We start from the raw sequence: 16,568 nt of genomic DNA, 5'->3' as shown, positions 1-16,568 counted from the left end.
GGACTGTTACAAGGTCCTTGCAACATACTCGTCAACCAGTAGTCTGTTCCTCAGCCAGAGCCTGTCTGCAGGTGGCCTCCCTGGGAAAGGGAGAGTATTTCTATAGTATTCTATTGATAGATGGTGGTTAACATTTAACCTAAATTTGTAATCAAAACATAACTCTTATATCATGATAGATAGATAGGTAGGTAGGTAGGTAGGTAGATAGATGATAGATTGATAGATAGTTATGGTAGATGGGTGGGTAGATGGATGGATGGACAGATGGGTGAATAAATAGATAGCTGGATAGATAGATAGATAGATAGATAGATAGATAGATAGATAGATAGATAGATAGATAGATAGATAGATAGAAAGGAAGGAAGAAAAATGATATAGGAGACTATGTACTTACCCTTAACAAGGATCACTGGAAAGGAACCAAAGTTTTCACAGTTACTAAGCTTTGCTACAAACAACCTTCATCTTAATAGTGGACAAGAAGGATTATTAGTGACGATATTAGAGAAATAATATTGGATGAGGATGCTTTTCTTAGTCACAGTCAAAGGTATCCATACTTTAAAATCTACTGCATATTTCCTACCTAGTGAGGAGTAGAAAGTGTAACGAGTAGCCAAGTTACTTGTACAACTGACAACAGGAACTACTTAACCCTCCCTTTTGCTCGGGAAACGATTTGTTTTCCAGAGAAGCTTCTACTTCACTTTGTCACTGGCTTCATAGTCCTCAGGTCTTAACTGAACAAGGAAACACTAGAGCACAAACCAGCGTGACTGATCTGATGTTTTAAACTAAGACAGGTTGCTATTTGAAATAATTATGACTGCTGTTTGTCCACATGTGGCCACTGGATGTGTTCAACACCAGGTCAAAAATCTCTGTGTAGGAGGTTCTCAGAGGCTGCGACTGGTTGAAAGGGGACCATAGATTCTAAGCAGCTTGTTTAGAAGGTAACTTTGCAGGGCACTGTTCATAGACAGAAGAACAGCCCAGTTTTCTCCCTCAAAACCTGGTAGAGCTAACAGAGATCAGAAACGCCTCGACAACTGAATTTCTGAATTCTCTGAATACTGAAGAAATATGCCATAGAAAAGAATTTTGATTTTTGACTTACATCAGCATGTTGTATTTCAGATGTGCTGTAGTTGGAGCTGCTCGTAAGTCCAATTACAAATGCCCATTTTTCATTTACAAAGAAAACACAAAACCTGGAAATTTAGAATCTTTTTATTTTTCACTGTGTCACTCTGCAAATATGGATTTCTTTTCAGATCGAGAGTCCATAGGAGGATAGATTTGGCCTCATCTCAGTAAGACGAGCAGGAGACAACATAACTTACGAGCCAAACTGACGGAAGGGTGCTGAGTCGGGTTTTGTTAAACTAATCTTATGGCTGGCAAGGATGACATGTCAGGTGTTTCATTCATTTTAAATACCAAGCCATTTCCATAAATCACTTTTATAACTTTAAATACATTATACAGGCACAGTAGTAATAGATGGGGAGTTTAAATGTGCCAGACATGTCCAATGTCCTTCACTACATACTGTGTTTCTCATTTCATTTTCCAAAGATGTCTTTATCAGGTTGTTTTTATGGACTGATCCGTATTTTAGTTTCATTCGTGCGTCTTGCCTATTGGTGCTGTGATGCTTACTCAAGTCTTGCCGGTGCATATGCCTTCAACACACGAGAACGGCATCATCGCGTCTCTTCCTTTTTGCTCTAAAAGCAAAAGGAATCTTTTTTTGCTACATTTGTCGATGTATCACAGTGAGGAAAAAAAAATACACAGGATGCATTTGGGGGTAGTTAGCATAAAAACTTCCTCAGAAACCTCTGTATTATAGAAGATAATGTGTTATATTTCAGGATATTTACAGTTGCATTTTTTTACTGTGTGAATGCTATACTATTTTCTTTTCTCCCCTAACTCCCCACCCCCCTCCTTCCCTGTTTAACAGCAGACAAACCCAGGGAGCACTGAATGAATCTGATGATCCTGAAACAGGCTGTCTAAGTGATAACAAGCCAACTTCTCGACACTTCTATCCCGTCGCCTTGCTGCTTGTCAGCTCACACCTGCTAGTCGTGTGGCTTATTTTAAGTCTGGCATTACTTTTAGCCAAATACCAATAAGTTCTATGTTGTATTCCTTTCTTTTCTACAAATGACAATGGACCTAAAATCATGAGGACACTGCTGTAATTTCTACATTTTCAGATTCACAGAATTTAAAACACACACACCCACACACACAAATGTTTGACTTGTAAGTGTTTTGTTTGTTTTTCCTAAAATCTAAAAAAAATAGAAGTACTATGCATTCAGTGAAATTACTTTGCTCTTTTGTTCATGGAAAAGTGTTTCCCACTGTTTAACTCAAGAAGAATTTTTAAATTCCTGTCTTTGGAATAAGACAAAGAGCAGAATCCTGAAAGCTTGAAGTTCTGCACCTCCAGTTCCTCTTCCCATTAAATTTATCAAAGAAATTGACTGAATTTGCACAACACATGGAAACCCTGAGACAAGTCCTAGAGATGTGAGAGGTTCCAGACTTGATTTCCGCTGTGCCGGTCTCATTGTTGCCGTCAGCTGATGGAACCTTCTGTTTGAGTTGTTAACCTGGTCTGTGATTTCTTTGCTGCGATTAACCCTTTTCTGTCAAGTAACTTTCTGGAGAGAATGGCTATTTCTGTTTTGTAATTAAATTAACCTGTTTGTAACTATTGTTTGGGTTGATTTGACTTTCAGAGTCCTTTTCTATTCTTTCTGACAAAGTCTCGTTTGTGTCTTGATGCCCCGTTTTCAACCCCTGTGACTCGTGTACTGTCTGTGCACAAGCTCGCTTCTTTAAAGCTGAGACTTGGACCAGGCTGTCCCGAAAGCCATTTTCCTCTTTGTTGCACAGCTAAAATATGATGAAGTCAAATAGAGATGAAACTTTTCTTTAAAAAAATCTATAGGGCCAGACTTAATAAATTAAATGCCTTATTCCTAGAACCTACATCCTTAGGGCTACATGTAGATTTTAATGTGTTTTAAAGAGATGGAGAAATTAATTTATGGAAAAGTTATAAAAAGGTGGATATATTTATGAAACTAAAAATGAAGCTGTATTGTGGAGCAAATTATATTTAAAGAGTTTATGAAACCTTAAATATATGTTAAGAGCCAAGGGACTCGAATCATCGTTTTTTCCGAGGGCAATAATGGTGTTGGGCCTGGCCTAGGATTTAATTTTGTAAGATGTATCATCATTTGTGAAAAAAAAAAATGTAGAGTTGAATCTTTGTTATTTTTACTCGGACTGTTGCTGCAACTCTGCATTGAACAAATAAAGCATATTTATTTATTCTGTGTTTCATGAAGTTGTCCTTTTTCCCCTTTCACCAGAGAAGGATGCCGCATAGAAAATGTCATGAAGAATATCAAATGCAGGAAGTATGCTTTCAACATGCTCCAGCTGATGGCTTTCCCCAAGTACTACAGACCTCCAGAGGGGACTTATGGAAAAGCCGACACCTAAGTTTACCAACACGTAAACTAACAGGAACACAAATACGTTCCCGTTGGATAATCGCCACCTTTCCTTATGTTTTCATTGTCATGCATTTGTGGAGGGAGGTGATCAAAGATGTATGCCCAAATCTAGGAATTGCCTGAATTAGTCATCTATCAGCATATTACTCGGAAAGAAATCCATTAAACAAATCTGAAATACTACTGTGTATTCTAGTTCTAAGCTTCCTCGGATTGATTCTCGCTGGTTGAGATCAGCTCAGAAAGGGAGCATGTTGTTTCATGGAGTATTTTAATGAAAGGTGTTCAGAGAAGACCTAGGTTGCTACCAAGCAACTGGAGGTGCTTCAGAGAATGGCCCTCTCGACTCCAAAGTGACGATACGTGTGTGTCAAGAGGGGGAAGGCTTTGAAATATAACTTCATGGCCTTTCTCACACAAAACCTGAGAGCCCTTGGGTGGACTTTAAAAAATATTTTTCTAGTGACTTGAAATTAGGGAGAGTTAACTCATTATCTTGACTACAGAAGCAATTTGTGTGTGCTTGTAAAGACTTTTTTTTTTAAATGGAGGTACTGGGGATTGAACCCAGGACCTCGTGCATGCTAAGCATGTGCTCTACCACTGAGCTGTACCCTCCCCCTGCTTGTAAAGACTTCTGTTATCCAGTCACGGTGTGACTAGTCCTCCTTACCAGGCAGATGGACAGTGTTATTAGTAAAGCTGTAAAAATACTTTCTGGAAACATGGTGTCTTTTCAAAACTCTGACTTGGGTTGGATGGATCCATAAGCCTGAACTTTACGTGGTCAAGTTCAAGAAAGACCATAAGGTATCTTTGAGGTATTTTCTAGCAGTCATCTTGGTATAGAAATACAGATGCTCTAAATATGCATAGATTAGCATATGTGAATAAGCCTTTTAAAACATATGCAACCATAACTAGTGAAAAACCAAAACAATTATTTCTCTTAACCTGAATTTCAAATTTGTCCTTCCTCTGTAAAATAACGCCAGAAGTTTTCCAAAAATCCAAATTAGAAGTTACTTTTAGAGATCAAGTATAACACCATTATAAATGCCTAAATTAAAGCATAAAGAAGATCTACCCCCGATCACCCAGCTAGATGGTTTTAGAACTATAAACGCAATCTCTTCTTACCTTCTTAGCCTGTGGCTTCTGTCTTCTCTAAGTTGCCACACTAAATATACACAGAAATTGGGGGAGAATGCTAGTTAAATAGAAACTGGTGTTTATTGCTGGAATTGAAGCTTAGAGTACCACGGTCTGAACAAATGAAATTTATTTTCTCCAAATTTTAAGAATATATTCTTTTTCCTTCCTCATCTGAGGAGCATGCCATCCAGAGCATAAATCCTCCATGGAAATGCCAAAAACCTGTTACACAGACATCTTTTAATTATGACCACATTCAATGGGTGACCTTAGGGGCTTTCCGTCACTGATGTGATAGCTCTTTGGACAAGACGCCTGTTGAAATTAGGATTCCAAACAGATCTCTAGGCTCACACTGGGTTTTTCAAATTACTGTAATTTTAGCTAACCCTTTGGGGCTTTTAATACCAGAATTGTCAATCTATTATTTTAGTTAAGGACTTCTGGGGATTGTACATGAGGTAGTTAACGACTAATTACAGCCTTTTTAACAAAAAGATGCTGTGTGCTGTGGATTTATTCATAGACAAATTATCTTGGTATTCTCCTTTGTACCTCATTCTCCATTTTACTGATTAAACATAACCTTTGAATTGTTCAGTTTCATTTGGAAATGGTAGGATTTGTGGTTATTTTCATTATCCCTCTGGATTTAAGGTAAAGAGGTTAGGGTGACAGAGGTTTCCTTGAACAACTGTGAAACCCTATTCGGTATATGAAATGGTACTCTGAGCTCCAAGCTACCTTAGGTGATTATCATCCTGTAAATATTCTTATAAACAATAGCTTTTGTTTGTATTTCTAAAAATGAAACCTCGATTCAAATATGGGAAAAATATTTATTAACTAGAAAGCCAACAGTAGGGTTTTCTGTTTGGGGAAGACATTTCAAAAAATTTTTTTCTTTTTCATTAAATGCTAACATAGAAGTTCTCAAAGAGTTGAGCTTACTGTAAGCCAAATGCATATCAGTTCTTATTTATTATTAGCGTAGTCATCTGCATTTCCCTATAGGAAGCCTGTATTTGTGCTACTTCTAAAAGTGGATTTCATTAAGAACTTTGTTATTTCATATTGACAACAGTAATACTCCTTTCCTGAGAGATTCTCCAAGTATCCTTGGAAAACTTAAGTTTCTTTCTAAGTTGAAGAGAAAAAGTTACACAAAAAGTTTTCAATCTCTTTTGTACAAACACAGCCTCAGTCATGCTTTTCTATTTCCATTTTCATTTGAAAGATGCACCAGTCATTCAATTTTAAAAGATCATGTTGAGCCAGAAACTGAACTAAGAAAATAATATTTCCAAACAAGAGAATTTTTTCCTACTCAAAAACATGTTTACCCTCTGATATCATCAAATATAGATAGCAATTCTGTATTAGTTATTTAGAGTCCTACAGAAAACATTTAAAAACAAGATAAGGTGGTATGCTGATTATGTTTGACCCAGCGACAAAAGACCCAGAGCCTGAAAATATTCTGCAAAACAGTTAAAAATAAAAATTTGAAGTATTTTATTGAAGCAGACCTACGCTTAGATGCACCCATTCATTTATTTCTTATGCAGCTGTTTCTTTCTTAGAAATATCACCTTCAGTTTTGTCTGTACTCTGCCAAAACAATTCTCTGATGTCAATAGTTTGGTCAATCCAATAATCCAGTGAGGCAGAGTAACCATCTGATCATGCTAACAAGTTGTACTAAAGTGACCAACTGCCTGGATTGAGCAGGATCCCTGTAACTAACCTCCAGTCCTTACTTTATAAGACTAACACCTCCTCTTCTGGAGAAGTGTGAAGTCTTAAATCTAATGTCTGGATGGAGGGAACTTCTCTTTTTCCCCTCAGCTAAGTATGGTGTTTTGCACAGAATAAGACAGTGGAAAAGAAAAGATTTGTATAGAGTAATACTTTTCTTCCCTAGAGAACCAAGTCCCTCCCTATATAAAGTTCGATAAATGCTGAGAAAAGAGGCTAACAGTGGTGTGCTGGAACTGGCTTATGGCTGACTCATGATAGTTGATCATTAAATTCTGTAAGCCAGTTGTTAAGCACAATTACTAAATATTAAATTATAAAACCCAACTGAATAAATTTTATTAAAAACAAAGGTAATACTTAAAACTTACCAGTTCCTAATTATTTTACTGCCTTTTACTATTCATCTGTGCTCTTGAGGTTATGTATGTCAGCTGCATTTGCACAAATCAGCGTGTGCTAACGGTGCCTGACTCCACATCCCACTGGTAGCTTGAAATTCACCACAGTGGGCGTTACACCACAGAGGCTGCCAAGTGCTACCAACCCATCCTTGTAACTCCTGGAGAAACAGTTGTTAAACACTTACCAGAACACAGCTGAATGCCACCATCACTTTTTCTCCAGAAGATAACCAATAATTGGAAGCAGTATTAAATTATTAAAATGGCATGACATGCAATCACTCATCTTCTGATGGCTACCGTTTTGTTTTGGTTTTTACCTTCTTTAAAGACTCTTATTAGGCTATAAGCAAAATTTGGTGTTTATATTTTAGTCATCATTAAATCATTTTATCGTAATGATGCGTTAAAAAAAGACTCTCTCTGTAATGTTCTGCAAGGGGAATCTCAGCCATGCAGCTTTAGTGTAAACCACAAAAACTTTAGGCTAAATTCAGGGAGATGTTAGCCTCATTAGAGCATCACTAAAAATGCGTTTGTACTTCAGTATCAATTTTGAAGTTTATGATTTTCGCATTTGCTAAAAGCAGGAAAAACAGTAACGTATTACTGTGCCCAGATTCTAATAAATATAGCTCAGTTGAAAACCAAACTGTTAGATTAAACAGATTAAACTCTGGCAGTATGCTAAATCACATAGATGTTTTAGGTGTTTGTTTTCCAAACAAAATGATATATCAATTGTTTAGTTCAATATACAAGGCACCTTTTGTAATCTTTTGGGAAATAAATTAACTTTTATCACGGATTTAAGAAACTGGTCTGAGAAAAACTGTGGTCAGCAGTTGTTGCAGAGGGAAGCAAATACATTGAACACAAGGCGTCCCTAATAGCTGGAGGCTTCACACTTTAAGAGCTACTGAAGAGGATAATATGCTGAGAGTCCTGTCGTTGATTGATACTTTTAGGTGAATTCACAGAATTCACATTCATTGAACCTAGCTGCAGTCTGCAAGAGCTACGCTTTTTTCCCCTCCTATATTTATGTTTCATTACTTTATAAAGGAAGTACCGATCGATTATAGCTTTTGTTTCTTTGGACGATTTAACTCAGAACTTTCTGTCCAAACAAATGCTACCTACAGCAAAAACTGCCTTTAAGAAACAGAAAAAAATATACTATTTTAGATGAAATATTGCAGGCCAATTAGGTGTAGAGTTAAGGTGTGGAAATTTGGATTTTCACCTTCTAAGTCGTAGTGCACCTTTATCATTCTAATTTTATTTCTAAGCAAGTAAGAGGAAGTCTAAAGCATTTCTGATATCAAAGAAACAAATCCTATTTGGCTCTTAGTAACAAGGCGGTAGGAAAAATTATAAGATGCAATATTAACCTAAAAAAAGGTGCATGTAATCAGCTCTCCTGAGCTTGAATTTTCATAGATTACATGAATATTTAGAGTTTTAAATTTGCAAGGGAAAACAAGACTCACAGTTAAGTATGGTGCTCAGAGAGACTGAGCATTAAAGGAGAGAAGACCTAGTAGGAGTGATGTTACCTGGTCAGCCGTATCCTGCTTATCTTCTAGTAGGTCTTTAAAATGATTCACTTTCGCACTCATGGTATGATTACATTTCACAATCTTCCGAAAATCACCAGAATTACTCCAAGGTCATAACAGGGCACAACCAAACAGTACATCTTTAATGATGACTTATTGTGTTTTTATTAAACAGCAGGAAATATTGACTCAAATATTGGCAAGATTGCTATATTATTTGTATTGTTCTCATGATGCTTTTATATCAGTATCAATATTAAAAAAACACTTCATGTCTAAGAGTTTTCAAACTTCTAAAAGGCAGACTCCATGTGTCTGTAACAGTATAGACACCCCTCTTTCACTGCACACGTGCAATGCTTGGTACACATATACTTCTCATATGAATATTTTGTCCTTTATTTAACCTAACATCTAATTTTCAGATTCATGTGGTACTTATCTGAAACATTGGCATTTGTTTTCTTTTAATGTTAGTTACATAATCTCGATGAACCAATAATGTAGTCCTAGGAAATGAGGCACAAATAGGTTAGATCATTTTATATTGACATTTGAAGAAATGTCATTTTGTTTTATTGTTCTGTGTAAACCATATTCATTGTACACTGTGTGTATATTTTGTTTAAATAAATGTGATTTTTATTTTTTATGTTTCTGTCTTTTTCTCCCTAATACACATTTTTTTTCATTTTTATCAATGTAGCAATGTCTAAAAATTAAACAGCAGCAGGTAGCCTAAACAATATTTCAAAAAGAAAAGACTAATTTTCTGATGAACTACAATTACAATAGAGATTTTAAGTTGATGGTAGTTTAGTGTCAAATTTACTAGCAGAATGCATCTTTTAGGGTTGCTGTTCTATGGGAATAAAATCGACCATAATTTAAAAAGGATTCAAGAACCAGATGTCAATGCTTCAACTCTGAGCAAATCATCGATCTTTGTCCTCTAGATTATATTAGTCATTTGAGCACATGAGATAACTTTTCCTTATAGGCTTCAGATATGATAAATTGCAATTCATTATAGCAGTAGATAGTAGAAGACAAATCCCAAAAGGTTTTAATTAGATCTTGTTCCAAAAAAAATTAACCAACTGAGGCCCTTGATTGCATGTAAAGAAAATGAAGTTTTGCTATTGGAGAATTTCAAGAACGTATCTGATCCTGCAGCAAAAAAGTTCTGTAATGTCATCGTCATCAATATATATTCATACTAACATGTCTCTACGTCTGAGCAGGAACAATGCTGGAGGTAACCCCATGGTAACAATGCATAGTGAACGGTAGCAAAACGCTGCCTACTATAGAACCAGAAGAGTAGCCTGAGAGGAGTAGGAGTACTCTTCTGTCTTTATGCAAAGGTTCCTTGAGTTTTGTAGGTGACAGTCCCACTCAAAGTCAAAGTAAAACAAGGAACTCATAACAGCTACAGTTTGGTATCTCCAGAGAGGGCAGTTGGAAAGGATGGATAGATATAATCAGAACATGTAAAGCCAACACCCATTCTAAACCGGAGTAGCCACATGGGCATGATTCTGTGGCTCCCTAGAACAGCAAAAGCTGAGTTCTCTGTTTTCTTAATGATCTTGATGAGTAAGAGTGACCCAAGAACAGATTTTTAAGTAAAAAGGGGAAGAGAAAGGGGAAAGCACATTGGGGTAGGATTCCAGGAATGTGATACTCAACCATTAAAAGCTCCCTTCTATCCTACGCCATATGAATTTGTTACTATAGCCCTTCATTTCAGAATTAAATAATAGCAATGATGATAATGGTCTGCTTTTTGCCTAGAGTGACGACTTCTCAGTTTTCAAACCAGCTGACCATAAACCATTCCTCCTTGGTGTTTATTCACCTCCTTGGAATGTGAATGTGAATGTGCTGCACTTAACTACTATTTCTGCTTCCTCTGCTTGCTTCTTGCATTTAAGAATTACCCAGAAGTCTAGACTCAGTGTTATTTTCTCATTTGACATGCTCTCCTTTGAGTTCTTCAACTGTTTATTTCTAAGGAGAAAACTCCAGCACAGGACTAAGGAACGTGGACTTTTGAGTCAGACTTTCTGGATGCAAATCCAATTCCCCCACTTTATTAGATATGGAAATATGTCAAGGTACTTAACGTGTCCATGTCTTCACATTCTTATCCGTAAAATGAGGGTAATAGTATGACTTAGTATTTCTTGATGAAGAGGGAGTGAGAAAATGTATGTATAGCCCTTTGCCCCAGGTCCACTCTGCTGGATCTTCTCTGCTGGCATTCAGCCTCTGTTCCCACCATGGGTTAGCCTCCTGAAGTCCCACTTACCGGGAACTTAAGGGCTGGAAGACTAAGAACTGTATTTCCTTAGCACACTTACCGAGAGAGTGCAGGATATCACATAGCTTCTGCCAAGGAGCCCCACCTACACCATATTTGGAAGGCAGAAGGAAGACAGCAAGGCGGGGGAGGCACTGACCCCTCATGCATCAGAGCGGGCGGATCAGAGTGCATCGGTCCGCAGCAGCTGAACTCCCACATTTATTGTTGATTCCACAGCGTGCTGGTGGTGGTGGCTATAACTTCAGCCTGGAGAATGCCATAGCAGCAGTGTTTTCCTAACCTGTAGGCATCTGTAGTTGTTCCTGAACACTGAATCAGAGGAGCTTGAAGTCAGAAGCCTGGTAAGAGTTCACTTCTGGCAGGAAGTTCCTCTTTCCTTTCCAATGGTTGTATCAACATCAAATCCCCCATATTACATATACTAACTTATTTTCTGCTAGGAAGAGCTAGACTGGATTCTCTGTCCTGCACTGAGCTCTGGCTGATGCTCTCAGCCTATAGGACGCATTCCATAAATGTCTTTTTGATAGTTGTTGCTGATTAACTTATTTATCTTTGATTTTTCCAGCTAGCATCCAGCACCGCCTCTCCAAGTATCTGCTGGCTCTTTGTGTGTGTATATGTTTTAAGAAACTCTAATTTCATTGCCCTCCTCCCAGTTTGCACATCGCCGTCCTAAGGATTCCATCTCTGTTAACAGAATCCATATCCTAGTCACTTGGGTTCACGAGCTTGGATCAGCTTTTGACACATAATATTCCATTTGTCCCAAAGGTCCGTCTGTGTTACCACCATATCCCTCAAATCTGTCACTTCCCCCTTTCATTGCCACAGCGATTTTCTTCACATGCATCCTCTATTACCCTCATAACTATTGCTCCATCCAAACTAAGTGAGGCTTGGTATTCAATGACACCCACAGTGTGGCCTTATCTTCTCTATCAAGGCTTATTTTCTATCCCCATGCATATCCACACTAGGAGTTTGCATATACAGTGTATGTCCCTTAAACACACACGAACACACACATACACAAACACACTCAGACACCCAGATTTTCTCACGGATATTCTCTCAGGCTATCTCCTTTTTCCCACCATTCCCAAAGCTATTGCTCAAAGTTGAACTCAAATGCTTCTTATTCCGAAGCAATCTTCTCATCTAACTCTAAATGAAATTCGTCTCCACTATTCCAGTTCTTACATAGTACTTTGTGTTATTCATTCATTCATTCATTTGTACATTCATTTTTTTTTACTCTTTCATTCATTTAAAAGATAATGTTTGCGTGTCTGTGTAGCTGGCATGCTGTTAGACACAGGGTCCAGGCTGGTGGGGGGAGGCAGACAAAAATAAAACCAACTAAGTAACAAGTTAGAAATATTAATTATCATGTATGATATGAAGTAAGAGATCTGGGAATTTTTGCAGAGAATCATGGTGTAGATTGGGTGGTTCATTGCTTTAGACAGAATGGTCAGGGGCGATCTCTCTGAGGAGATATCATCTAGATTAAGCTGTAAAGGAGGAGAATCATCCAACCAAAGGAAGGTAGGGGACAAACAAGGACAGTGTGTTGGGGGAACCAGCACCTGGACAACAGAGTCTGGGGCTGGGGGACAGACGAGATTAAAGTTAGCAAAAGCTTCTTAGACCAGGAAAAAGGATTCAAATTTTATTTTATGTGCAATTAGAAGCAATTACATGGTTCCAAGCAGGGGATTAAAGTGACCTGGCTTAGAGTTTTAAAGGTTCACGTCAGGTGCTACACAGATGCTGAATTATAGGGAATCAAAACAAAGTGTGAGGTGGTTCGAAGGTTCTGCAGTATAGTGAGAGGTGGTGTTGGACTGGGGTTAAGGCAGTGAAAATTAAGAAAAGTGCAGAGAGAGATTCAAGTGATATGTAAGGAGTAAGAATGGCAGGACTGGCTGATGCGTTGGTAGCAGTGGAGAGTGAGGGAGACCAAGTAATTAAGGTGAATTTCATTCCTGACTTGAGCGACTGAAAAGTGATGGCAACATACTGAGATGCAGAAGAAGGAGGCAAGAATATGTTTGAGGGGAAAGCAGTTGTTTGGCCTTGAACATGGTTAAGTTCAGTGGATTAAGTCATCCAATTCAAGCCTGGAATTCATGGAGATGAATCTGGGGTGCAGAGAAAAGTCTAAAGTGGGAACAGAAGAGCAGTGTAAGCTGTCAGCCTGTGTAAATGAATAGAAACACTCAGAATAGTAGTCAGCACTTGGAGGAAAGTGACAGAAAAAAAACTTAACTAGCTTAAACAAAAAGCAATTTCTTGACTCATAAACTGGAAAAGAGCAGGAGTTGAATTATAGGCTCATCTGGTTATCTGATGTTTAAATCTTTAAATGATTATTTCAATTCTGTCTCTCTCTCCCTGTCTCTCTCTTTTTCTCCCTCCCTTCTCTCTCTCTCTCATCTCTTTCTCTACCCTGTCTTGTGGATTTTTTTTTTTTTTGGACTGTTCTTTCCCCTTAGTATCATTTTCCAGAAAAAGTCTGCCGGTTCAGGCTTACACGGTGTTTTCACCTTATGTCTCCTAAGAAGAAAGAGATCCTTTCCCTCTCAGCAATCACATCAGTCCCCAAAAGGACTCTCCTCAGTCCCTGCATCCTGGGAGGAGATTCTGAGGGACCCATTTGGGCCCCTCTCCACCTCTGTGGCAGGTGAAGTGGGCATTTTGAATGACAGCTTCACCACATTCTATGACATTGGAAATGATCGACTCCCAAGAGGAAAAGGCATGGGATAAAAAGGACATCCACTTCATCTGGGGAGTGAGAATACTAAAAAAAAAAAAAAAAAGCCTGGGAGCAAACCCTCAGGATCTTTATTTAACATTAAGAAGATGGATTATATTAAAAGCAGCCTACTTTTTTTTAAGTATAGTCAGTTTACAATGCATCAATTTCTGGTGTACAGCATAATGTGTCAGTCATACATATACATACATATATTGGTTTTCATATTCTGTTTCATTATAGGTTACTACAAGATATTGAATATAGTTCCCTGTGCTATATACAGAAGAAACATGTTTATCTGTTTTGTATATAGTAGTTAATATTTGCGAATCTTGAACTCCCAATTTATCCCTTCCCACCCCCCTACTCCCCAAGTAACCATAAATTTTTTTATTATGTCTGTGAATATATTTTTGTTTTGTAGATAAATTCATTAGTGTCTTGTTTTTTCTTTTTTAAGATTCCACATATGAGTGATGTCACATGGTATTTTTCTTTCTCTTTCTGACTTACGTCACTTAGAATGAAGATCTCCAGGTACATCCACCCGAAAGCAGGCTGCTTTTGATAAGAATTATTTTACTGTAAAATTGCATTATATTTTGGAGTTATATGCTAAAGTAACTAGTAAGATAACAGCGAAAAGCAATTTCACTGAAATAAATACGACTCAGGAAATGACTGTAACACTACAGTGAGAGGCAAGAGGTCTAATGGTGTCTGGATTTGCCATTAACCCTGAGTGAATCAGTTCATTGCTACTTTCCATTTTCCCCTATGTAAACTGAAGACAGCATGACTCTCTCTATGCCTTTCCCTTGTTAGCTTCATGAACAAGTGAATTCACCTGAAGGCAAGGATTTTCTGAAGCAGACATTGCCTCCAAAATATGTTTTCCTTTCAGAGGTCCCTGAATTGCTCCTAAAGAGATGTATGGACTTGAATTGGTTTGCTTTTAAAGGGAAATAAAATAGAGGGCTAAACATCCTTTCACCTTTGCCTCATGTTTTTCAATGAGCAACATCCTGTAGGAAAATATTTGTGGTCTCTCATTACACATTGCACAAATTGTTATTCAGACAGTGACTTTTTTGATTGGTGAACGAGGACACAGCTGGATATGCATAGTTTAACCACTATCTGTCTTCTTTTCTGATGTTTGTATACCTACAGATATGACATTCTCTTTTGGAAAATTGAATAGGAGGGGCTATTTCCCAACTCATTCCATGAGGCCAGTATTATCTTGATGTCAAAACCGGACAACAACATTACACAGAAAGAAGACTGCTGATCAATATCACTCATCAAGTGATGAAAATTTTCTAAACAAAATATTAGCAAATCAAATTTAACTAGTAGGATTTATCACAGGAATAACATGGTTTAACATTCGAAAATCAATCAGTGTAATGCATCATATTAACTAATTTAGAAAAGGAAAACTGTATGATCATCTCATGTATCATTTGACAGAGTCCAAAATTCATTCCTAAGAAATAAAACTATCGGAAAACTAGGAATACAAGGGAAATTCCTCAGCTGATAAAAAGTATCTATACAAAATCTACAGTGAACATTTTACTTAATGGTAAAAGGCTGAATTATTTTCCTCTCCAATCAGGAACAAGACAAAAATGTCTACTCTCACTATTTTTGAAAATTTTACTGACAGTTCTAGCCAGGTGAATAAAGCAAGAAAAATAAATAAAAATCACACAAATTATGAAAGAAGATGTAAAACTTTATTTGCACACAACGTGACCAACTATTAACAATCCAGTGGAATCTACGTAAAAACTAGAAGTAATGAATGAATTTAATGAGGTTGCAGAACACAAGATCAATGTACAAAAATTAATTTTATTTCAATATTTCTAGAAATCAATGTAAATGCAATAAAAGTATCATTTGCAAAGGTACACAGTTAAGTCAACTAATACAAGGATGGTTTTTACCCAGCAAATGGTGTTGGAACAATTGGATGTTCACAGGCAAAAAGTAAATCTTCATGAGTACCTTAAACCTTATACAACAGTAAACTCAAAATGTAAATGTAAAACATAATACTACAAAACTTCTAGATAAAAACATAGGGGAAAATATTTTTGACTTTGGGTTAGGCAAAGAGTTCTTACATATTACATCAAAAGAACAAACCATAAAAGTAAAAGAATTGATAAATTGAACTTTATTGATTAGAAAGCTTTGCTGTGTATTTAACATTATTAAGAGAAGGAAAAGCCCAGCCATGGACTGGGGGAAAATATGAGTAAAACATATATCTAATGAAGGATTTGTATCTAAAAATATAAGTAACTCTTAATACTCAACAATAAGAAAACAAACTACTCAATTTGAAAAATCATGACCAAAAGATCTGAATAGACGTCTTACCAAAGGAGATACATGGATGGCAAGTAAACACATGGAAAGATGCTCAACATTATTAGTCACTAGAGAAATACAAATAAAAACCACAGTGAGATGTCACTACAGGCCCACTAGAATGGCCAAAACTGAAAAGATTTTACTGAACCAAATGACAGGGATGAATCTTAAAATAATCATGTTAAGTGAAAAAAGCTAGACAAAATAAGACCAAATACTATATGATTACATTTATAAAAAGAAAAGAAATATGAAAATAATGCCCCCAAATAATGTAAAATTTGGAGGCAATGAAAAGAAATTTTAAAGTAATATTTCTGTTTTGAAAGTACAAATTTTTGTTCATGTAGGCAATATTTTAGTTTAAGAAACATCTTTAAAATTGAAGTTTATTGTTTTTTAAATTAATTACTAGTTTTAAAGCTAGAGAGTAAATAAAATAATTGTTGATTTTTATTGATTATTACTGAAAATGATTTTGTTTGTTTGGATGAAGATGTATTTAAAAAATGATGTGTCCTGGTGTCAAATACACTGTCGGGATGTAGGCTCAACAGAAATGCATAATGCATACATCCATGCTCCCAAACATTTATAAGAATGCTTACAGAAATATTAGTCATAATATTCCAAAATAGTAAATAATCT

General features: G+C 36.8%; 1 protein-coding gene across 1 annotated transcript in view; it reads left to right on the top strand.

The window, feature by feature from the left end:
* INPP4B (inositol polyphosphate-4-phosphatase type II B) overlaps positions 1-8,232 on the top strand; it is a 643,844-nt gene extending 635,612 nt beyond the window's left edge. Inside the window, exon 28 of the mRNA XM_032464080.1 lies at positions 3,408-8,232. Within this exon, the coding sequence (XP_032319971.1) occupies positions 3,408-3,540 (133 nt within the window). The 3' untranslated portion in view covers positions 3,541-8,232. The remainder of the gene's footprint in view (positions 1-3,407) is intronic.
* The last annotated feature ends 8,336 nt before the right edge of the window (positions 8,233-16,568 follow it).

Source organism: Camelus ferus, chromosome 2, assembly GCF_009834535.1.
Source record: "Camelus ferus isolate YT-003-E chromosome 2, BCGSAC_Cfer_1.0, whole genome shotgun sequence".
In the NCBI taxonomy this organism is placed as follows: domain Eukaryota; kingdom Metazoa; phylum Chordata; class Mammalia; order Artiodactyla; family Camelidae; genus Camelus; species Camelus ferus.
The sequence above is the reverse complement of the archived record's forward strand: the minus strand, read 5'-3'. Positions and strand labels throughout refer to the sequence as shown.